Source organism: Centruroides vittatus, unplaced genomic scaffold, assembly GCF_030686945.1.
Source record: "Centruroides vittatus isolate TY-2023 unplaced genomic scaffold, ASM3068694v2 contig_347, whole genome shotgun sequence".
In the NCBI taxonomy this organism is placed as follows: domain Eukaryota; kingdom Metazoa; phylum Arthropoda; class Arachnida; order Scorpiones; family Buthidae; genus Centruroides; species Centruroides vittatus.
Genome location: NW_027122171.1, coordinates 457002 through 481845, shown reverse-complemented (window position 1 = coordinate 481845; position 24844 = coordinate 457002). Strand labels below are relative to the sequence as shown.

At 30.9% G+C, this 24844-nt stretch overlaps 1 protein-coding gene across 2 annotated transcripts in view; it reads left to right on the top strand.

The window, feature by feature from the left end:
• Window positions 1-1370: 1370 nt before the first annotated feature.
• Window positions 1371-24844, top strand: part of LOC136974293 (mitogen-activated protein kinase kinase kinase 10-like) — a 77826-nt gene continuing 54352 nt past the window's right edge. For both annotated transcript variants that reach the window (XM_067269130.1, XM_067269129.1), the window contains exon 1: window positions 1371-2329. In XM_067269130.1, the coding sequence (XP_067125231.1) occupies window positions 1666-2329 (664 nt within the window). In that variant the 5' untranslated portion in view covers window positions 1371-1665. The remainder of the gene's footprint in view (window positions 2330-24844) is intronic.

Here is a 24844-nt window from a genome sequence, read left to right as displayed (position 1 = left end):
ATGAAATATTGACTATTTTATATTTTTGGGGTTATTTAATATTGATAGGACATACCACTTGATGATGTTAAGGTGTCCAACCAGTTAATTCATAATGAATTGAGGAAACACTTATTGGCAGAAGTAAACTTTAGTTCATTTATTTGGTAAAATTGCATCTTCAAACAAAACAGTCGGAACCTTACCAGTGGTAAGCCGTGCCCTTAGGAGGAAAAAAGCAAAGAAATCTGCAAACATTCGAAACAGTCCCTCAAATCGAACTATCTGGAAGACCCTCAAAAAAGGGACCTTTTTAGTCTAGAGAGGTCGAAAATTTAAGGTCAAAACTCCTCATTCAGAACTGCAATCTTACTGAACAAATGACCTTCTGCCTTCCCTTGGTTCAATATAAATTAACTGGTTGATGATTCTTTAACATTCTCGCGTGGTACGTAACGTCGATATAAAATAACCCCAAATATAATATAAAATATTCAGTATATTATTTCCTAACACAGCTTTAAAGGTAACGTAGGCTATTTATATAGCATAAACGATAAGATCGATTTACTTTAAAAGAATTTGCGTGATAACACATTAAATGATATTTTAAGGGTTACGATAAGTTTAACCCACGCTTATAAATTCATAATTTATGCTTTCGGCTACACCAACGCGGTTATAACAAATCTTTCCTCATTTAAATTAAGTACACGACCACGTAACTTCTCGGCATCATGTCATTTACTCGTTTGACGTGTGACACCATCTATCGGTAATTAATACGTGAGACGATTAAAATAAATTATTTTTAATTACAAGCTACGTTCGATTAAACATTATATTATTTCATCATAATGTGAAAATAAAATAAGTAAAATAAAATTAATTAGTTATACTCGCGCCAAAAATTATCGGTTGCCACAAAAATGCAGCTTTAAGGTAAAAAATTGAAAGATTTAAAATGCTGAATTAGAATCTTTTTTTGTTTTTTTAATTAGTATTTTTTAAAATTTAAGTGCGTATTTATAAAATTATTAAACGGTGAAATTCCGACGAATTTTTAAAAATTTATAATTATTTTCTCGTTGCGTTATAACGCCGGAAAATAGATTTAAAACATTTAAAGTTTATTAAAGCATTGTTTTTAATTTTAAAATTCCACTTTTTATTTATCAAACGAATTAATATCTAACGCACCTCCATCAGACGAACTTTTAATGAAAAATTAATAGTGGACGGAAAGAAAAAATAGCGACAAAAATATGTTCGAAGACATTATTAATAAAATTTCAAGAGCGAAAAGGTTTAAAAAAATGAATATTTTGACAAATAACTGCAAATATTTCAACCCATTGGCCTGACGTCACACCCAATGATCGTCTGCAGGTCAAAGTACCAAAGATGGCGGACCTCCGTTGTTTAGGAGTCTGAGATTTGATTTCAACCAAGAAGTAATAAAGGTAAAAGATGGGAAAATGTACGGAAAAGAAGATTACGTTTTGAAAATACGTTATAAACTAACACGATGAGAGGGGGTAATAATTGTATATTATGTTTTATTGGGCGGTGATGTAGTTGAGATGTTAGGCCTAACCCCGAGATGGTTAGGAGATGCTCCTATTTGGATTAAGATACCTTTTAGGAGTCTGAAGTGACATCAGAAATGCTTTAATTGATTATTCCATGGAATCTGTACAGTCCGGGTGTCGTGAGGACAGGTGGACGGCTATTTATGATTATGAAGCCACAGGCGAAGACGAGTTGTCTCTACGAAGGGGAGAACAGGTGGAGGTTTTGTCAAAAGATGCGAAAATTTCGGGCGACGACGGCTGGTGGACGGGTAAAATCGGTGATAAGGTCGGTATCTTTCCCAGCAATTTTGTCACACAGCAGGACGTGGACAAGGTGGAACCTGTCGGCGACGAGGACAGACCATTCGAAATTGCATTTGCGGAATTGGAACTGGAAGAGGTGATTGGCGTCGGAGGCTTTGGCAAGGTGTACCGGGGTTACTGGAGAAACCAGGAGGTGGCAGTGAAGGCGGCCCGACAGGATCCCGACGAGGACATCAGCGTGACCACGGAGAACGTCAGACAGGAAGCCAAATTGTTTTGGCTTTTAAACCATCCCAATATCGTGGCACTGAAAGGTGTGTGTCTCCAAGAACCGAATCTATGTTTGGTGATGGAATATGCCAGGGGTGGCCCACTTAACAGAGTTCTTAGCGGAAGGAAGATACCACCGGATATACTTGTCAACTGGGCCATACAGATAGCGCACGGGATGAATTATTTACATTCTGAAGCACCTATTTCACTCATACATCGGGATTTAAAATCAAGTAATGGTAAGTTTTTGTCAAACTGTATGTTTGTAATAGATTTCATTTGTTATCGTTATCGTCTGTTTCATTTAAAATATTTAAAGATATACATTTTAGCTTGAATGACACATTTTATACATAAGTTAGTTTTATTAATTAAAAAATTTAGATAATTATCTTGGATTTTGGTGGTAAACATTTTTTGTTTTACTACCTTTTAATAAAAAAATTGATATTAAAGTATTTTAAAAATTTTATATTGATTTCTAGGTTCTTTGTCTTATAAAAATTGAAAAATTTAAATTTGTTATAAATATAAAATATTTTTCATTCATATTTTTTGTCATTTCCAAAATATTCTTAAAATTATTTTTTTAAAGAGAATCGTTTACTTAGATCTGTCAAAATCTCTTGCCTTTTTATCTTTTCTGCACTCAAAGCTAGAACTACTTAAAATAAGTAAGACAAAAAAACCTTTCACACTTCGTTTCTAGCATTTTAATCACCAAGTACAAATGTTTTTGGCCATTTTGAATAGCCTTCTTCAGGTACTTCTTGAATGGCCTTCTTCTTTTTATTACTGATTGCACTTTGCTTTTGGATAATGGAGATTCTATTATGAATTTTAAACTTCAGATTTATTCATTCTTGCATTTGCGCATCTTATAACTGTTCTGGATTTTGTTCATCTTGACATTTTGAAAATAATACATGTTTAGTTTGAGTAGTGTACTAAAACTTTTCCATTTTTAACAGCTCTTGATGGAAAAAAAAGGTATTTTGGCTATTAAATGGTATTTGTCATATCATTTGTAAAAATTTGCTATTCCAGGTATCTCCAAAATTGTCTATATTGATTCTCAGGTGCTTATAAAGAACTTTCAGAGGTCAATTGAAAACAGCTCATTAAAAAAATATTAGTCCAATGAGTTATGTATATGATATTCAGGATGATGTAAATTTGCACACTAGATCTTTCAATGGAAATGGAGTGTGGATTAATAGTGGCTCACCAGATTTATTTATCAAAGAGGATGGTTAATAAGTCAATGGGTCAACAGTCAAAAAAGTTTGGAATTCCTGGGCTAATCTGTTGTTATAAGATATTTTTATTGTCTTTTTAATGACATAAACTTGATTATTGTTCATTATTCAGTTTAGTTGCAAAATCTATTTGGTTGTACAGTACATTTAAACAAAAAAAAATTTGCTTAATTTTTATTAAAATGTGAACATAGAAGAAAAGCATATTGCTAAAAAATATAAAACAAGGATCATAATTGTAGCAAAAATGCCAAAATTTAGTAGAAACCTTAAAAAAGCACAAGTTTCTTCATAATTTGTTCTCTCCTGTTTTAGAAAATTGGATAAAATAGTCTGAAGGAGGCCACAGCAGAAGTGACTTTTAGTTTAAGGCTCTCTCTTGTTCATCTCTATGAGCAAAAGATGTTGAAAATTCTTTTGGTGACGATATAATTACAATTGTATATTGTATATTGATGAAAAACAAAATCACGGCAATAAAAGATAAAAATTTCATAAATTCGGAAGAAACACTAAAAAAGCAGTCAGATAAAATTGGGATTGAATTTAAACTGGCCTGAAAACTATTTTATCCAATTTTGAGGTGTGAAAGAATGAATTATAGATTTATGTTATTTAGTGTTTTTTCTGAATTGTGAAATAGGTAAAAAGATTGATAATCTAGCTTCTTGTTTTGTTTAATATCAGTATGACTGCATGTTTTTATGTAGTGAGAGTGTAGCAAAAATGATGTTCTGAGCAGCTATCGCTACATGTCGCTGCGTTATAGTTTAGAAATGCTTTCCACTTGAGCTAAACACGGATGTCATAATCTATTCTTTAATTCTAGTTACAGCCAAAAATAGTGTTTTAGTTAAAAACCTACAATATTTAAATAAAGAGATATAAAGAATTGAGCATTTCTTTCCAAAAATGTAAGCAAAGTAAAGAGATAGGAGACAGATAATAGATTAGAGAGGAGTATGACACCAGAAATGCATTTTCATAACACTTACTCCAATAAAGTCTAATTTTATTCCTGTCATGTTCCAAAATGCATTTCGGGTGTCATTTATATTTAAAATATAGTATTTTCTTATTCTTTAGCTAACTTTCAGTGTCATTTTATAGAATTTAATCCTTAATCTTTTCATAATATTTTTTAGCAACAGTCACTTTGACTTTTTTATTTTACAGCATAGTATCGTATTATACACACAAGCATTCATTTTGCTTTACACACATAGAGGACATAAAAACTGCTTTATCTTTGCTGCAGCTATCCCTTGCAGCAAACATTTAGAAATGGTTTGTTACATTATAGTTCTTCATTTACAAATGCTTTGCTGTGTAGTGATTGAGCAATGCTGCATAAAGAAATGTGACCTATGAAAAGTCTGAAGCACAGCATCACTTTTTTATGGGCTTATCATACATGACATGTTGGAGACAACGGGAATAAAATTAGGCTTTATTGGAATAAGTGTTGCGAAAATGCATTTTGGGTGTCATACCCCTCGTCAGTTTGTATCTCTTAGGTTTTTTATTATTATAAGTATTCTAATTTACAATATTACAAAGGATTTGTTTGTAAAAAATAAATGTTAGAAATAGTACAACTAAAAATGTCTACAAAATACAGGTAAATGTAAACAATAATTATGTTGTATTATTTTGTAAAAACAATTCCTTTGTAATATTGTAACCTAGCATACTTATAATATTAGGAAACCTAAGAAATATGAACTGATGAGGAGTATGACATCTGAAATGCATTTTCATAACACTTACTCCAATAAAGTCTAATTTTATTCCTGTCATATCCAATGTCTCATGTATGATAAGTCTGTAAAAAAGCAGAACTATGCTTCGGATAAAAAAGTCTTTTTTTTTCTTACTGCTGGGTAGGTAACATTTTTTTTTAACAAAACTTTTTTAGGTTCTGTTAAATATTGCTACATGCGAGTTGAATACAGGTAACCCCCGTATAACACGGAAGTTACATTCCAAAAACTTGCCGTGTTATGCGAATCCGTGTTATACGAAACAAAGAACTAGTGCAAAAAGGGGGGGTTAGGTTCCAAAAATTAAAAAAAACACGCTGTTAAATCCTTCTTTAAATCGGATTTATTATTCAAAAGTCGAAAGGCCGGATGCAGGCAGGCATCGGAGCATACAAAATTACAAATAAAAATAATAATGTACTGAATATTATACTGTAAAAATATAAAATAATTTATATTGTTATTTTAAATTAATTTAAGTAGTAGCCAGGGGCACCCTAGTGACCATTTTTGGCATACATTGATAGAATCTGATTTTTGAGCTTTATATAGTAGATTTTTTTCATGGGTAAAATACTTATTTATTATTTAAATAAATATTTTACCAGAGGATTATTCATCCTATATGATGATCTCAGCATGAACATCATCAACTGGTAACAGTTTTTATTACATTTCATGTTGTACAGTACGAGTGTTTTACCTTATTCCCTAACCGTGTTAGAGTGAACCCATGTTATACGGGGATGTTCTCAATTCTCAAACCGTGTTAGAGTGAATCCATGATATAGAAGTGCCGTGTTATACAGGGGTTATCTGTATTTGATTATAATTAATCAATAATTATTTCATTCATTAGTTGAAGATAAGTATCAAATTAGGCATTTGAACATTGTTAAATTTAATAATAATAATTTACTCACCATAATACATATTCTCTCAATGCTATCAAACTCTATTACTATTTGATTCTGTAATTTGATTATTTCTGAATGTACTAAATTAAAGTTTTACAATTTTTCCAAATATTTTAATACATCAATAAAGTGTGCAAGCAATTGCTAATTGAATTAAAAAAACTATTCAAACTTTTTCACAGTTTTATTAAAAAATTTTGTATCTGTCTAAGCTGTGTCTATCCAAAACAATAATAAAAAAGGGGACTCAAATAATGATTAGTGACCAGTGATCCTTCAAAAATATGATTTTTAAGATTTGTCTCCTGTAATTGTTTGAATGACTTGTAAGAATATAATAGTTTCTTAAAACAATATTTAAAATTGATGTTTTCCTCTTTATAATTGTGAATTTAAAATGTTTGTAATGTAAGATTTTTTCTAAAACACTATTGTTCACTAAATGTACAGTAAATTGTTAGGGTATATGATTGATGCCCTATCAAAACTAATTAAATACATATACAGGTATATTTCAAGTTATGTCGTTGTCGATTATACATCGTTTGTCAAAAAGGTATGTGAAAAAATAAAAATCAAGTTCAAGTCATTTTATTCAACTTTACATCCGTCCACCACAAATATTGAAGTCGTAATATCACTAGAAAAGCATTAAAAGCACATAAAATCATATTAAAATTTGTACATTTACAGTAAATGTTAATGTAATGATCATAAATCCTAGAGAATGAAACATGAAAACATCTGTGTTTCTGTGTTGTCATCTTATTTATTGGTCTTTAAGTGCTCGTTATTGGTGTTTTTCACAGTAGTTCCAATATCTGCTATTTGGCATTGTTGTCAGCGCCACTCGATATTGGTAAATTTAACATAAATTAGTTTATTTTCTACTATCGCAAAATAATTTTCAAAACTGTATTTGTTATTTAACCTTAAAAAATCATCTTATTTTATGTCTTAGAGAAACCACATTCACAAATAAAGAGTCCGCAATATACTGTAAACATAACCAAATTGTAAACATGTATGTTTACAAGTATGTACTGTACGTACATGTATTTGTAAATTTAGATTACTTTTTTCTGTACTATATTAAAAACTAAAATTTGTTTATAAATTTAAAATAGATTCTTATTAACCATATATTATTAAAAATGCATTTATAAATAAAATACAGAACTGGGAATGGTAATTTCTGGTTTAGCCTAGTGACAAGTAAATTCGATTTAGGTCGCCTCTCCTGGAACCAATTACCAATGTAAGGTGAGGTATACCTGTAATACACTGATTATGAAATTCCTCCTCACAGTAGTTGAAACCTCTAAAAATAGAATTAATTTTGGAGCAGATTATCTTGCTAAGAGTTATTTCTTTTTGTTTTCCTTTTTTTTGTTCAAATAGCAATGACTTACAAGCCTAGCTTGATACTAGTAATTTGGATGTATAGAATCATACCAAATTTTCACTTGCTTCAATGATTCACTAAACACACTTTTTTAAAGTCCTATTGATTAATTTCAGGATGATACCAAAATTCTAGAAAAATTTATTTAGTCTGTAATAAAATAAAAGATATTTTTTCAAAAAATCCTTTATAAAAATAATTTAGAGGCCTTCCTAACTTGAGGAAGGTTTCTAAATTTGACCAAAATCATTTGTAATTTAGAATAAATAATGCTGGAGTAAGTAAGGAAAGTGTTGTGGATGCATCTTAGTGTCAATTGTAAACAGTTCACAATTGACACTGAGATGAGATACTAGGGCATTGCATAACTTTTGTTGTATCACGATAGAACTGAGACAGAACTGGAAAGAAACCTGTTTTTTTCCAGTTCTGTCTCAGTTCTATTGTGATACAACAAAAGTTATGCAATATCCTAGTATATTAATATTACACTATAATCACTCATTCACCCCTATATAACCTATATGCTGAGCAATACTTGCTAAGCTTTAAGAAGACTTGACTTCTCTTTACTGTTAATGCACCCTCCATTATGCTTTTGTTTGTAAATTTCAATGGCTTCAAATGTCTTTTCTCTCTATCAAAAATTATCTTTAAAAGCATAGCTTTATTCCAGCTTGGTAACACACCTGGTTCACTGGCTAATTGGGCAAAAGTGGTTGTGTAGTTCTTCTCAATATCTGTTATAAGTGTGTTCTTTCTCTTGATGTTAGAGATCTACACAGATCTGATATAGACCAGTTGGGTGTTAATTGTAGTAGCTGTTGGTGGAGTTTTATATACTTCAGGAGCTCTGTTTGCTTATTATATCCTTACTACTAGTTAAAAGCTTGAATATTGTAGGATGATGATTATAGACTATTTAGCAATTTATATCTTTGGCTATTTTAAAGTAGAGGTTTTGCAGTTTAGGTTTGAAATCTAAAACAATTTTAGTCTGCCCATTTTTTTAAACTTTATCACCATCTACTGTTTGTTGTTTTTCTTCTATAGCATACAATAATTTAGAAATTATTTATAAGCCCTGTTTATAAGTGCAATGCAGACTGCAGTTTTATACCTCTAGGGATAACACGAAATGTATGATATAAATGCCAATTGATGTGTGGGTTTACATAAGACTTTCGTTTGGATATTATTACCTGAACATTTAATCTCTAGATCCAAAAACCCATGATTGAGCAGCTGCAATGTATTATATTAATTTTACACATTTTTGTGCAATCCAATTTTACTGTTTAGTTAAAACTGTTTGAAAGGTTTTTGAATACAGGTAGGCCTCTTACAACGCGGTACCTTTACAACACGTTTTTGCTCCAATGCAGTTGGAAAAACGTGGAAATTTTCTTACAACACGGTACTTTTACAACGCAGTTTAGGGTATTTAGAAATGAATTATCTTTTACATAACAGAAAAATTGCAATGGATCACCTAAGTGCAGTGGAACTTGATGAAACAAGCTCAGATCTTGAAATAAGGCCAGTCAAACATTCTCAAACAACTATAATAAGTGACGATGAGGACTGAACTTGTGAGCATAACATTACGTTTCTTTTTTATTTTGACTTGAACAAATTTTTGCAAGCGTCAATGAACCTGACGAAGATCTCGGTGGAGAATCAAAAACATTAGTTCGTTAACTTTCGTTGTTGTGTACTGGAATTTTGAAGGTTGAAGAGGCTGTATTTGATCTTATATGTACCGGTAGTCACTAGTGAAGATTGTTTTGTATAATCTTTTTAGTTTTTATATGATGATGAATTTTATTTAAGCTTTTTATGTACATAAATTTAAAAATGATGAAAATGTTATACCATGAAAGGCAGTTTTTCTCTTTTTAGAACTGAATCCCAGTTTTTGTATTAAGTTGGTGTCTCCTATAATGCGATTTTCCACAATGTGGTATTTTCAAGGAACATATCTACTGCATTGTAGGAGGCCTACCTGTACTTAGAATCAGTGGTGATATTCAGTGGGTTCACACAGGTTCGGCCGAACCCGTTGTTAAAATTTACAGTTTTTCCAAACCTTGTTAAACACACACAGCATTTCTCAGTGGTTTTGTTTCTTTTAAAAAATATATTAAAATATACGTATTATACTCTGTAATACTACTAAACTAGAGCCTTATACCCCGTTTGCACCGAGCATTTCAATTTAGATTGTGAGCAAGGTCGGGGACTATGTCTTGGTGCGATCTCTCTGGACCGTTTCAATCTCGACCGAAACGAGGTTTAATCGCGATCGATTCAAGAGAGTTCTTGAAACTAGATCCAGTCATAAGAGAGATCCCACAATCCCACCCGCGCAAGATAATACAAGATGGTTGTGGAACACGTGTCGGGCTATAAACAGCGAAATAAAAAGGATATTGTATTTCAAGAGATGATGACATCTTTCTATTATCAGCAGTGCCATTTGGGGTGAAAAATTTCTCTGCCTAAAAAAAAAAGGTCAACAGCACTAATATACTATTGTTACCTGGTCTTCGCCCAGGGCTTGTTACGTTTTAAATATGCCACTGATTATTAGATATATCGCAAGAAAAGGTATTGTATTTATTTCTAGCCAAAACTTCCATTTCGTTTGTTGGTGATTGTCAGAGAAAAATTTTCTGCTAGTGAACCCTTTGTTAAATATTTCGAATATCACCACTGCTTAGAACCTGAATTGAATTTTATTGGTCTTCACCCTCTTTAAACTTTTTGAATGCGTAGAAATTCAACCATCTTGCACTGTTCCTTAGCCTATTTAAATTTCTTTGAACTTCTTAAACTCAATCAAGCTTATATTATATTGTTCATATACCTGAAGAGGCAAATCTATAAAAAGATAACTGCTGAAAGAAGTGTTTGAAGCGTAAGGTAATTATTATTTACAGTTCCAGCTTCTGGAATGTTTTGATGAATTAGATAGAATTTAATTTTTGTGATATTCTATAGATCAAAGGTTCTAAAAGTTTTATGTCATAGGTTAAACTGATTCACGGATGCAACAGATTATCCATGTCCCTGTCCACTTCTTTATCCTATAGTTATCTTTAGGTGCATACCAAAAAATTTTGTATATTCGGTAACTTAATGCTGTAAATAGGTTTGGGGATTACTTGAAAACTACCCACAAACCTATTTTTTCAAAATCATTAGAATCAAACTTTGTTATAGTATTTTTATTACTAATTAGGTCTAAAAGTAAAAATAAAATGCATTTGAACTCTCATTTTCATTTTATATTAATCACATCAGTAACCTTTGCTTTATTCCAGTATTATTTTAAAGATGACAAATGTTTTCGAACAGCTGGACTGCCCTGCTTCAGGTCAGTTGTCAGTTATTCTATTATAGAACAAGCATTCGAATTGGAACACAAACTGACCTGAAGCAGGGCAGTTGAGCTGTTTGAAAACATTTGTCATCTTTAAAATAATACTGGAATGAAGCAAAAGTTACCAATGTGATTAATATTTACATTTTTCTGGTTTATATTTCTTTCTTTTTAATCTATAATTATTTTTATTTAATTTTTAAAAATACTGGTCTGTGAACATAAAGTTTGAGAATCACTGATCTAAACAATTTAGAATTGCATTTTAGAAAAATAACTGAGACATCTGTGAACTGCCACAGTCCATGGAGTATACTTTGAGAACCATTACTATGGTAGATATTATAGATCAGATCAGAAGTGGAAAATTTCCTTCAAATCAGGATGCATTCTATTTTATAGTTCTGCATCTTGTATTGCAGAATCCATAAGTGTATACATTCAGTATATGTGCATATAAATATTCATATATATATAAAAACATTCTGATACCTGATATTACAGCTATAGGATTTCCTGTATTAATATGCCAAATAAATTTGGCATATTAATACAGGAAATTCTTGTTAATTCGAAATACAGGTGAATTTGAATTATTGAGTTTCGAATTATCCAAGATTTACACATTTCTGTACAATATGTCAAATGGCATGTAATTGATGTAATTTATTGAAGAAATGGAATATGGCTATGTATACAGAATGCTATTTTGTTAGTTATTAACAGTAATTATATAAACAAACTGCTGGTAAACAACACATGTCCGGTGAGAACCTCACATGTTGCCAGATAGGTTTTATAAAATGTAAAGCAGAATTCTTCAAAATGTACCACAATTATTTATAAAGTGGCCAAATTTAGTGGCCTAGAGCCTACAAATATCACAATCTGCTATTCGTAGCCAGCCTTGCAATCCTAAAACTCATCTGTATTTTATGAGATAAGAGAAATAAAGGGTATAAATAAAGGTCCATGTGTAATGTGACACCCAAAAATGTGTTACTGTAAAAGCAAAACCATATTAACCAGATAAGAGTTATTTTTGGTCTATTGTTCTCTTATAGCATGGAGGTCAATCTAAATGAATGAGTTAGCATATACATATTGCAGCTTATACAGAATTTTCACTTCAGATTTCAAAGTAGCTGTATTTTGAACTAACTGAATTTCTTAACATGTAAATCTCTATATCTCTGGCTGGAACAAAAGTATAGTTACGAACTAATGGGATTTTGAACTATCCAAATTTGAATTAACAAGGATTTCCTATATAATATTATTACATGTTACTATATCGGGCTTATATATGTGTATATACACCATGTCAGAGTTAATTGATGGCTGTCTGAGTGCCATAGTAGGTGATTATAGGATGTGGGCACTGAAGGTATCTCCAGTTGGTGCTGTAAGTTAACTGATGATGGTTATATATAAATTAAATGTCTGGAAGGAAGGATTGGACAGATGTTCGGGTAGTGTAACTGGCAAGGTAAGCAGGGGTTGAAGGTTTGAGTTCTACTCCAGAATAATTTTTTATTAAGCCAAATGATTACTGTAATTAATTAGGCTATTAATTAAATCATATTAGTAGCTCAATTAATTACAGCAATCATTGGGTTTTGTAAAGTTGATATTTACTGTTTTTTTCTTTCAGGCTATTCTAAATTATTTATTAACCTATCCAACGTTGATGTTTTTCTCCATTGCGTGTCACGCCATGTTGAATTTTTTTCGATGTTAAGCTTAATGAAAATTATACATTTTTGAAAAAAATAATCGTGGCTATTGTATCATCCAAAATTATTTTTTTATTTTGCACAAACAAAATAAATATATTAATAAATGTAAAAACAAAAAAATTATACTATGGAAGTTAGTTTTAATATAAAAATTATAACAACTAGTGACATCTAGTTTCAAAAATGTTCTAATGCTGAAATGAGATAACGGTTACTATGTTCATTTACATATTTAAATTTATTTTATTTTAAAATAATTGAATATTTACACATTTTATTTTAAGATAGATATGTTAAAATACATCTAAGTTAAAATTATAACATTTATCTTCTGTCTGTTCAATTTTCTGTAAAAACTACATGCTAAGATTTAAACTGCACATTTGGAGTCTTTTAATGTATTTTTTTAATAACTGTAATTTGAATGTTATATATGTTCAACTTGAAAATGACATTTTGAAATGCCAAAAGTACATGTTTGTAATTAAAAACTTTTTAAACTAAACAACTTTAATGCTGAAAGACACTTTAGTTTTTTTCTTAATGAATGTGGTGGTACTGGAGATATACAAATTAGCCAGAATATATAAATCTATTAACTTTTAGGATGCTGCTGATAATTTCAGTACATGGAAATTAATCTATGACATTTATTGATTTATAGGGTTGTGTTATTTCAATAAATGATAATTTTTCCTTCAAGGGTTAAATGAAATTTAACCTATGGAATTTAAATTATTTTTTCTACATTTTTATCTTTGTAAATTTTTGGCATGTACAAATGATATCAAACTAATTTATAACGTAATACCTCATAGTTGTGCTATAATCATGCTTTTTTATAATGGTTTTTATCACAATCACAGGAATCATGATTCACATTGGCAAAGTTGACCTTTTCTTATAGGCTACTTCCCCACCTACAGCTATGTAAATTGAGTATAAGTTCTGTGACTTTGGCTAAATTTCCATATTGTAAAGAAAGATTTTTTTTTCCTGGATCTTTTAGAAGTATTTTTATGTTAATACTAACAATTTTTATATCATTTTATTTAATCAAAACTACTATATACACTAGTGTGCAAAACTTAAGCAACAATGTAATTTTTAAGCAGACAGCCATGAAATTGTAGAAAAGGGCTTGGTGTGATCAGTACAATAAACACCCAACTCAGTAGAAAGGTGATTCGTATTCAGGAAGAAGACATCACAGGTGACATGAGGGCATGTAGAATGTATGCACTAAGTGCGTGCAGTGCAAGATTACAATAAAAAGGAGGCTTTAGTTCCATACTGTATGCATATATTCATTTTTGTGCTAGTATGCTTTCTTCATCCTTTAAGTACAAAATACTGTCTCTATATTCTGAATTTCATGTCTCCCAGGTGTTTCTTGCAGAGTTATGGCAAAAAGCAATTGTTGCTTAATTTTGCACACCAGTGTATAAGGATATTAATTGACTTAAAGAGAAATATTCCAATCAGGTCATTGGATATATCTTTCACAGTTTTATTGTATTAAGTGTAAGGCCACTAATAATATAGAAAATTAAAAACTAAGTTTGTAAATAATAATACTGACTTAGAATTGACTTTAATTATTAGTTAAATTTTCCATTTATATTTTTCTAAATTATTCAAGATTTTTTGTTCATAGAGCTGTTATGATACTTACTTTTTGTTTTGTTCTGAAAGTTTATAAATGATTTAGATTATATTATGACAGTATAAACAAAAATATTTAAAAAAATAAAATTAAGAACAAAGTTATTTATTTTATTTTAACAGGAACATTTATGAACTTCCTGATTAAATAACAACTACATGCTAATAGATTATTATTCAAAACAAATCAGTTAATCATTTTCATTTGGAAGTTGTTCTTTTGGAACATGTTACTGTTGAATTGAAAGGTCTAAAAATGTTTCTGCAAAAAATATAACTAGTGGTTTCTACAAGTATATTTTCATTTCTTTTGTTTGTTTCATAATTTTCCTAACTTTTCATTAAGCAAATTGAAAGTAGTCTATAACTTGCTTATATGGCTCTGTAAGCTATAATCTGTTTACAATTGTTAACTTATCAATAATGTTAAAAAATTTATTAATATACATATAAATGTATATAAATAAATTATGTGTAATATCTAAATACAATAACTAAATTTAATAACTGATAATCTGTGCATCTGACAAGAAGTAATTTAATTCCCACTGCATATCAACCTTCAGTAATTTTTTACATTCATTACATGCTCAGAATATTTATAACAAATCCTTACAGTGTAAATATTTTAATGGTTTTATTTCTACTTCCTACCTCTATATATACTATCCTTTTAGAAACACTAGATCTAAATTTTGTCACTATTGTCTTCAACATTAAGGTAAACTTTCTATAGGGCATATTATATCATCAGATTGATTCTGTTAAAAGAGTAGCATTTTTAGCCAGATGACAACTGTTCAACACAGGTGAAAATATTTACTTTTATGAAGATTTTGTAGTTTCTTGCTGGACATTGGTTTTGTGTGTAGTGTTTATTTACATATACCCAGTGGTGATATTTGGCGGGTTCGCACAGGTTCGGCCGAACCCGTTGTTAAAATTTTCAGTTTTCTCGAGCGGGTTCGCCCGAACCCGTTGTTAAAATTTTCAGTTTTCCGAGCGGGTTTGCCCGAACCCGTTGTTAAAATTTTCAGTTTCCCGAACCTTGTTAAACACACGGAACATTTCTCAGTGGGTTTGTTTTTTTTAAAAAAATATATTAAAATATGCGTATTATACTCTGTAATACTACTAAACTAGGGCCTTATACCCCGTTTGCACCGAGCATTTCAATCTAGATTGTGAGCAAGGTCAGGGAGTACGTCTTGGTGCGATCTCTCTCGACCGTTTCAATCGAGGTTTAATCGCGATCGATTCAAGAGTGTTCTTGAAAGTAGATCCAGTCATAAGAGAGATCCCAGAATGCCACGTGTGCGAGACAATACAAGATGGCTGTGGAACACGTGTCCGGCTATGGACAGTGAAAGAAAAAGTATAAAGTATCTCGAGAGATGATGACACGTGCCTATTTCTAGAAGCGCCATATTGTGGTAAACATATGGCAATATGTTTACCGCAACTCTGCCCTGAATACAATATACAATATACAATATACTCATAATAACAATATACTCTGCCCTGAAAGAAAAAAAAAAGGTTGACAGCTCTAAAATACTATTGTTACCTGGCCTTCTCCCATGGCTTGTTACGTTCTAAATACGCCACCGATTGTTAGATATATGGTTGCAAGAAAAGGTATTGTATTTATTTCTAGCCAAAACTTCCATTTCGTTTGTCGGTGATTGTCAGGGAAAAATTTTCTGCTAGCGAACCCCTTGTTAAATATTTTGAATATCACCACTGCATATACCAGTTTGAATTGTTGAAATAATAGATTCTTTAGATATAAACAAACTTCATCAGCTAACCCGATATACATTAAAGCAATACCCCAACCAAAGCTGAATTATCGGGCTAGAAATGGCAATAATAATAGTAATAATTTATAAGATTATTATTAAGCAATTTAGCAAAAGATGGTGCCTAACACCTAGCTTTAGTACCAAATTATCTTATAAATTATTATTATTATTATTGCCATATTTAGCCCGTTAATTCGGCTTTGGTTGGTGTATTGATTCTTTAGATTTTAAAAAGTATTATTCCATATTCATAAACCTATCAGATGTTTTATCTATAATGATTAAATTATTGATATTTTATATTTATTGATAGCATTATCTATCAAAAAGTAGAAACCTAAAACAACTTAAAATTAATTTATCATTAAAGCCTAAGAAAACATTTTTTGCACTTCTTTAATTAGATTTCTCTCAAGCTCATTTTATTTCTTCTTAATTATGCTTATTAGATGCTTCTTTGCTGTTTATTTCATACATAATTTACTCTTAAAATTTAATACCATTTTATATTATCAATTAAAATTTAATACCATAATTTACCATTAAAATTCCTAAGCTTAATTGTAAAATAATTTTTTTAACTAAGAATTCTTAAGAAAATATTCATTTTTTATTCAGAATTGTATGATTTTTAAATATAGATTTTTTTTATTATCAGTTTGAAAGTTGAATTATTTTTAAATGATTAGTTTGAAGTGCATTGTCTAGTTTTAGTTCAAGTTATATTGTAGATAATTTATTGAAATCGAGCATTATTATTCATAGTTTTACAGTTCTTATGCTGTTGTCTTCATTTGTAATCTTTTTATACATCCTTCACAACCTCAGGGACACAGTTAAAACATAGTGGAGTTGATGGCTCTTTGCCAAAAAATTTAAAAAATTGCTTTCAGTTATTTCAATGTCAGATACTTGCAAGAATTCTTTTTAAAAAAAATTACAAAAATGAAAAATATTTGGATGGACAAGGCAATTTTTACAGTTTTTGGTGGAGAAATGGCAACAGTAAAAAGTAGACTCTGCTGCGTTTTTAATTGTATTTTTGTAATTGTGACAAATAGATAAGAAGACTACAATTGTTTTTTTATTGTCTTTATTGGTAATATTTGCCTAGCATTATTTTCAAAAAAAGGTGACAGATTTTGGTTTATATATTTGAAATACAGTTGGAGTTTTGTTTATTTTAATTTATTCTCATTATTTGTATTTATTTTTTATTTTGTTTATTTTTTAACCTTTATTATATATGTATTAAGAGGAACTTGTATTGCTACATAGCTTTTCCTGTTGTGTAAAATAAACAAATAAATAAGAGTTTTGAATTGCTGTAAACTATTAAAAATTTTCTATAAATAGAATATTCTATTTTTAGGTAAATTTAGAAAACAAATAAAAAAAATAATAGTAATTTGTAGTACAGAGTATTGTAGTAATAAAATGTTTTAAAAAAGAATGAAATCTGATATAACATTTTTGAGAAAGATAGATAAATAAAATATTAAAAAAATAAGAGTAAAAATGACAGTAAAATAGAATAATATTAACAGTAAAATATAATAAAATTAATATAATAAAGTTGAAAATCAAAGTATTCTAATTTTGAGTTGAAAGTACATAAAAAAAATATATGATAAAGACAGTATAGCAGTGACTTGATATAACACAGACAACCTCTGGAACCCAATTTATCATCTAGCCTCTTCTGATGCTGGGCTTTTTTTCATCATGGGCTACTGAGTTAAAGTAACAATTAACAGTACATTTTAAGATCAGGTGACTCAATTTGCAATATTTTGCTAACCATATCTATAATTTGTACGTGACACTGCATAAATGCAGTTTATTCCTTGGGTATCATGATATGGAAAAGCCAGAACAAAATGAGTAGTGGGGGATGTTTGGATACGGTAAGTGGTAAGTTAACTAGACATTGTGTGACTTTGTCATATCATGATAGAATTGAGGTGGAACTAGAAAGAGAGAAAAAATCCATGCACTTGTTAGGTGTAAAAGAGGAGATCCTTGCACCTAACAGTTGCAAACTGGCAAACTTTGCACTTGCCAGCACAAAAGAGGCTATCCTCATATCTGCCAGCCAGTATCTCTTACTGTATAATAAATACCATTGTCTTCCTTGGTATCAAAGTCAGAAACCTTCTGAATCAACACTGGAAAGGTAGCTACTCTTTAGAATTAAAATGGATAGGAATTAGTTACTTTTACATTAAGTATTTATATGTAAGATAGATGATAACTAAAAGTGTAAATGATATTTACACTTTTATTTAAATGTGTAAATGATATTTACACATTTATTTATAGTAATAGATGATAACTAAAAGTGTAAATGATTTAGGTGTAGAATGAAATCTACCCAAAATTCATACTTGTAGTTATATTAATAGAAATATTGAAGAAGTTTAAGTTTAAGTTAAAGGAATTGATAAACTAATGGTTTTTTTGTAAAAAGAAGATAACATGAAATTATAATGAATCAGAATTTTTGGATGGCATTCTATAAACAGTTTTATTCCACCATTAGAGTTCTATCAGTTTTTTGTCATTTGATAACATCTCAGAAGTTTTGAATCAGAAAAGTTTAGAAGAAGCAATCAGAAAAAATTATTGACTTGATTATCTATTGATAGAACCAAATACTTGACCACCAGTACCTAGACTTATGAGAACTCTTAGATATAGTAGTTATGGGAGTTCGTACAATATCGTAGCTAGGGATTGCAATTGCTGGATCCCTCATCCAGCAATCCAGCTGGATCCAGCGCTGCGGATTTGCAAATACTCAATTAGACTTTGTGTAATTATTTAGAAAGTCTATGTCGTTGCGTTGCCACTTTGCTAACTACTAGACTGCTACTAATTACTTACTCACTACTTTACTAACACTAATAATTAAATTACTTATAAATAAACTATACTTTAATCAATCCAGCAAAATTTAATAAAATAATAACGTATTCAATCGCTTTTAACGATCTTCCTCAGTTACAAAAAAATACAACATTAACTATAGAACGTAAAATGTGTTTGGAATAGATATAAAAAGAATAGTGAATAGTGCTTAATTACATCCCATTTTTTTTAAACAAGATACATAGATGTACTGCCAGGTCTGATAATTTTCGTATTGTATACCGACGTAATCCCACTGTTTTAAAACTTTTGAGAAACGATAAAAAGAAAGAGGATCAGAATTCAACAATGGGTATATATTCAGTGCCTTTACACAACCAACGTTTCAGTTCCAAGCTTCTTTATGTGGGTGCAACGATTTGCAGTTTAAAACAAAGGCTCAAGAGCACAAATATACAATCAGTAAGAACCTTGACGACACTGCACTGGCATCATATGAAAGATAGAAGGATGTTAACATCCAATAGGATCAAGCGGCAATTATAAAAACGACGACGAATAGGCAAATGGTCAAACATCTTGAGAGATTGGAAATCTGCAAGGTGCACATGACAACTGGTTGTATAAACCATAGAGATGCGTACTCATTGTCTACCATGTGGAGATCCTTTTACATTAATTAATGTTATTAACGGACAATGCTGGTTTCGTTGGATCTTATATACAGGGTGTTTTTTTTAAACTGACGGTACTCAGAGACATCTGTAGAGCAATCTAACAGCCGGACTGTTGCCAAATTTGGGAGAGTGATTAAGGACGACATGGGAAAGAGATTCTGCGAAGAAAAAAGTAGTACCCAAATTTGCCGGTAGGGGTGGATTTGGCGCTGTTGCAGCAAAACAGCTAAGAATCTGCATAAAATCCAGCTGCAATTAACAAACACACAAATGAATAATCGGACATCAGTTTCAGTGTAATAACAAAAGTTTAATTAATCAGCAAATAACCTTCTCCCTTCTTCAATGTGATCATCGTCCTGCTGGACAACTCATTGCATCCTGAACACCGTGTTCTCTATGGCCGAACGTAACATGTCTGCAGGAATGTTCATCACAGTTCAAGAAATGTTGTCCTTCAAAGTCATCAAGTTTGGGACACTACCAAGATAGACCTTGAACTTTAAGTAACCCCACAGGAAAAAGTAACATGGGGTTAGATCCGGGGAGCGAGGCGGCCATGCAAGTGGAAAAAAGCGACTGATGACCCTTTCTTCAGTGAAATGCTGGTAGCTTTTTTGCTGCAACAGCACCAAATCCTCCTCTACCGGCAAATTTAGGTACTACTTTTTTTCTTCGCAGAATCTTCCGCGAAGAAAAAAAGTAGTACCTAAATTCTATCTCCTTTCTATGTCATCCTTAGTCACTCTCCCAAATTTGGTGACAGTCCGGCTGTTAGATTGCTCTACAGATGTTTCTGAGTACCGTCAGTTTAAATTGAAAACATTATTATTTTATTAAATTTTGTTGGATTGATAAAGGTGTAGTTTATTTAACTTATTCTACTTCCAGTACATAGTTTTATATACTTATAAATAACTACAGACTAATATGTAGAGCCTATATATGAAAACTGGTAAGACTGATAGCCACTTAGCCGCTGATTATCCGTCCTTACATAATTATAATATATTAATATAAATTAATCAGTAGAATTACCTTTGCTATTATTTAATTTAAAGATTACATTATAATTATAATCTAACTAAACATTTGAAATTAATTATCTCTATCTCAAGTGTTAAACCAAACCAAAGTTAAGTTTACTACCTAAATGTGTAAGTTTTACTGGTTTATAGTGACCAGTCTAAATAATAAAAGTTTCTTAAGTATTTCTTAAAAATGTTTTATTTCATTAAAAAAAACATAAATTGCAGGATAGATAGATAGACAGATAACACTTTATTGCACCAAAAATACATCTGTGCTGGATCCAGCTGGAATGATTTCAATCCAGCAAAAATCCAGCTGGATTCAAAACACTGCTGGATTGCAATCCCTAATTGTAGCTTATGATGTGCGTTATGAATACGAGACATTTTGCATATGGCAACTTAGGAATTTCATTGTAACTTAGGATACAAGGTGTTTGTGAATCCAGGTCCAGAATGGCTTCTTTTATAGTCAGTTTTAATGAGTGTTTATATTTTTCCACTTTTAACCCTTTAAAAAAAGCTTTGCGGAGATGTTTTTATTTGTACATTTACTGGTTTTTCCATGCTTAAGTGGCATTGCTTTACTTTTGAGTATTCCATTTTTGTCCAAGTGGACTTCAGAGTGTAATTCTTCATTTGAAGCTGAAGATGATTCTGAGTTATTAATACCAATTCATCATATGGCTGTTTCAGATAGCATTGATAAACTTTTAATCCAAACAGCTACTTCATAGAGTACCTGTTATTCTATACAAGGGTGGGCAAGCAAGAGTTCAGTGGAAGCCGAAATGTAGGTTTTGCAAAATGCATGGGAGCCACAGTTCTGTACTGTCGTGGCAGATAGTATGGTAAGTCACGCGATTTTATTATATAATATAAATACAGTAATACTCCGAACTTACGCAATAGGTGGGATCGAGCGATAACCAGGTAAGTCAAATTTGCGTAAGATGGGGTATAACTTTGCATATAAATACATACAAATTATTTTTAATTGGAGCCAGAGACTAAAGAAAACAATAATTTAGAAAAAAATGTTTAATAAAATCTTAGATAATACATATGTATAACAAATTATATTAAAATCGTAAACCAAAGTTATTTTGATGTAGGAGGCTTCATAAAATCTAACAAATTCGTCTGATGGCTCAAAGATTTTTTCTCTCCCGCAAAATTTCCTTGTAGCATGCTAACAATTTTTTTTTTTCTCATTTTGTAGAAGAAATGCGCTCTTTGTTGGAGTCTATATTTTCTAAAATTTGTAACCCCTTTTCAATTGAACTGAGGGGTTCTGTCAAGTTTTCACAGCTTTGAAAATTTTTTCTTTACCTTTTATAATTGTTCTGACTGTCGATTCCGGTAGATCAAACTTCTTTGCCAATTCACAAATTTTCATTTTTATATCGAAATCTTTAATAATGCTAACTTTACATTCCAAAGATAAAGTTTTTCTTTTGTTGAATGCAGAAGAATCAGTTCTACTTCATTTAGATGACATAGTAGAGTCTCTCAAGTCTCCGTAGATATAACAAACACAGAAATAAATAACACAAAATAAATTGTAGCTATGCGTTGATTCTGCGCAACACGTCTGAACATGTAAGCTAAACAATAGTGTGGGGGGAGTGAGTAATCAAGAGTTGTGTGGCACTCAAACAAAAGACGAATTGACGAGATTTGAAAATCGCATAACTCCGGGTTCACGTAAGTTGGGGTAGCGTAAGTCGAGGTATTACTGTATAATATAAAACAAATATTGAATTTTTTTAAAAAACATATTTTCACAAAATTATAAAAGTAAAATTGTAAAAATAATAATAAAAACCAGAAATTAACACTTTCAGCAAGAGCCGCATGTAACTCAAAAAGAGCCGCATGTGGCTCTCGGAGTCGCATTTGCCCATGTCTGTCCTACAGCAATTTGGTCATTAACAAAATATAGTTATGTAGTTCATTGGATCAATAGCAGCTAATAGTATTCGATTATCTAGAAAAATACCTCTTTTATTCATTGAAGGTACAATGACATTAAAAAAAATTACAATGCCATTTTCCATAGCAGTTAATTCTTCACTTTTGTTCAGGTGATACCCCAAGCTCTTCCATTCCAAGAAGAATTTACATTTACAGTGTGATAAATCCTCAGATTGAAACTTATTGATGACAGTAAAAGGATGAGAAGGTATATTTTCTAATTTTATTACTTGCACCTACCACTGGCTTTTAGTTAGTGAAACATGTCCAAATTTTCAAAAATGTTTTTTAGTTGAAGCAAATGCTTTCTCACCAAATAAGTTCTTTCCAGCGTGTTGTTTCATTCAAAATGGCTCCTTTTCTAGAATATCTTTGCAGAATAGCATCTGTTTTATGGGTCTTGGATTCAAGAGCTATTTGCCTCAACTTGCCAGAGAATAGTTGCTGAGTGACTATCTCAATCTGTCTGTTATTAGTAGTTTCATAGTATGAACTATACAATGCATATGTTCAATTCTAATTATTTTATGTGATTCATTAGCAATATCATCTAAAATTTCATTGCTCTCTTTTGTTTAAATTGTCTGTGTATTAACACACACAACTGAAACAGAAGAGTTCTTGCAGGAATATCATCATTTAATATTTATGTACTTTCTTCATCAGCTTTATTTATTTTTTCAATTGTCTTAACATGATTCAAAATCTTTTAAAACATTATTCACTAACTTCTGACGATACTGGTATGATGTGCCTGGATGGCCTTTACTCCCAAAATTTGAGTTATAATTTAATTTTTTTATCAACAAAGCTAACATTAATAGCAAAATGACTGATTCTGTGACATTTGTATGCATTCATTTTAATAAAGATAAAACGTCTCTTAAAAAAATTGCCAGGACAATAATTGTAAATTCACAAAAAGTATATGATATAAAAGACTATACAATAAAGAGTCTTATGCCCTTTCTCACACCTCAGGAAATAACAGTCTTATGTCTCTTCAGACTTTACAAAACTCTCTTTTCTTACTAACTAGTTTATGCTTACCATACAGCTTCCAACATGTTGAGTACTCACTCACAGATGTTTTTGGCTTCATTCACAGGTTTTCTTCAGGTGAAAGGTAAAGGTAATATATAAAATAGTTATAAACATCCCAAAAACCAATGTATTAATCAACCAACAATCAGACAAAATAATCGATGGCTGATGGTTGATTAATACATTGGATTCTTAGGATGTTTTATATATATATATACCAATATACCATGCCGGGTAAAGCAATAGCCATCTGAGTGCCATGTTGGAGTAGGTCAGTGGGCATTGAATACAACCCAGGCAGTACTGTAGGTAACTGTTAGATGGTTATATCTAAAAATTTAAATGTGTCTGGAAGGGAAGAATTGCTTGGAGGATCAGGTGGTGTAACTGGTCAGCACACTGCATGGTAAGCAGAGGTTGCAGGTTCGATTCCTGCTCTGGACCAATTCTTTTCTTCCAGATTCCAGATTATTCTAAATTTAAAATTAAATTACAGTTACTGCTTTCATTAAGAGATGGCACCTAACGTCTACCTCTAGTTGTTCTTGTCATGTAATTTCTAATAAACTAGTTAGTATATAAAGTCCCAGCCTTTTTTTTTTTTTTACATTTGGCCTTTTCAATTATCAGTCTCTTTATGCTTTAAGGAAAGAGAAAGCATAAGAAGAAACTCCTAATTTTTCTAGCTGTTTCTTTTTTTAAGCCTAAAAAGGTTGGTCATGGAAAAAAAGATGTACAGGTACACTATTCTTCACTGCCATTTCAATAATGAGGTTTTTTGAATCTTTTTGCAGTCATTGGTTATGGTAACTTTGTCAGATGAGGCTCTTTACTCAGATGTATAACTTTGTAGATGTATTGTCTGTAAATCGTAAGTTGGCCTGAAATGCATCTAGTTATGTATGTAATCAACCGAAATATACATAACTTCCCTTTACTCAACACCGGAAGATAGTCAATTATGCACCTCTAAAAGCCTGTTACCGGTGTGTATTTAATCATCAAAAATGAAAAAATTAGATTTGACGAACATTTTCGAACCTTCCAAGGCTCTTCATCAGGTCGCAATGAATTTCTGTTAGAATGTTGTTAGAATCGAATATTAATTCAAATATTTGAATTTCAACTAATATTCAATTTTAACGACATTCTAACAGAAATTCATTGCGACCTGATGAAGAGCCTTGGAAGGTTCGAAAATGTTCGTCAAATCTAA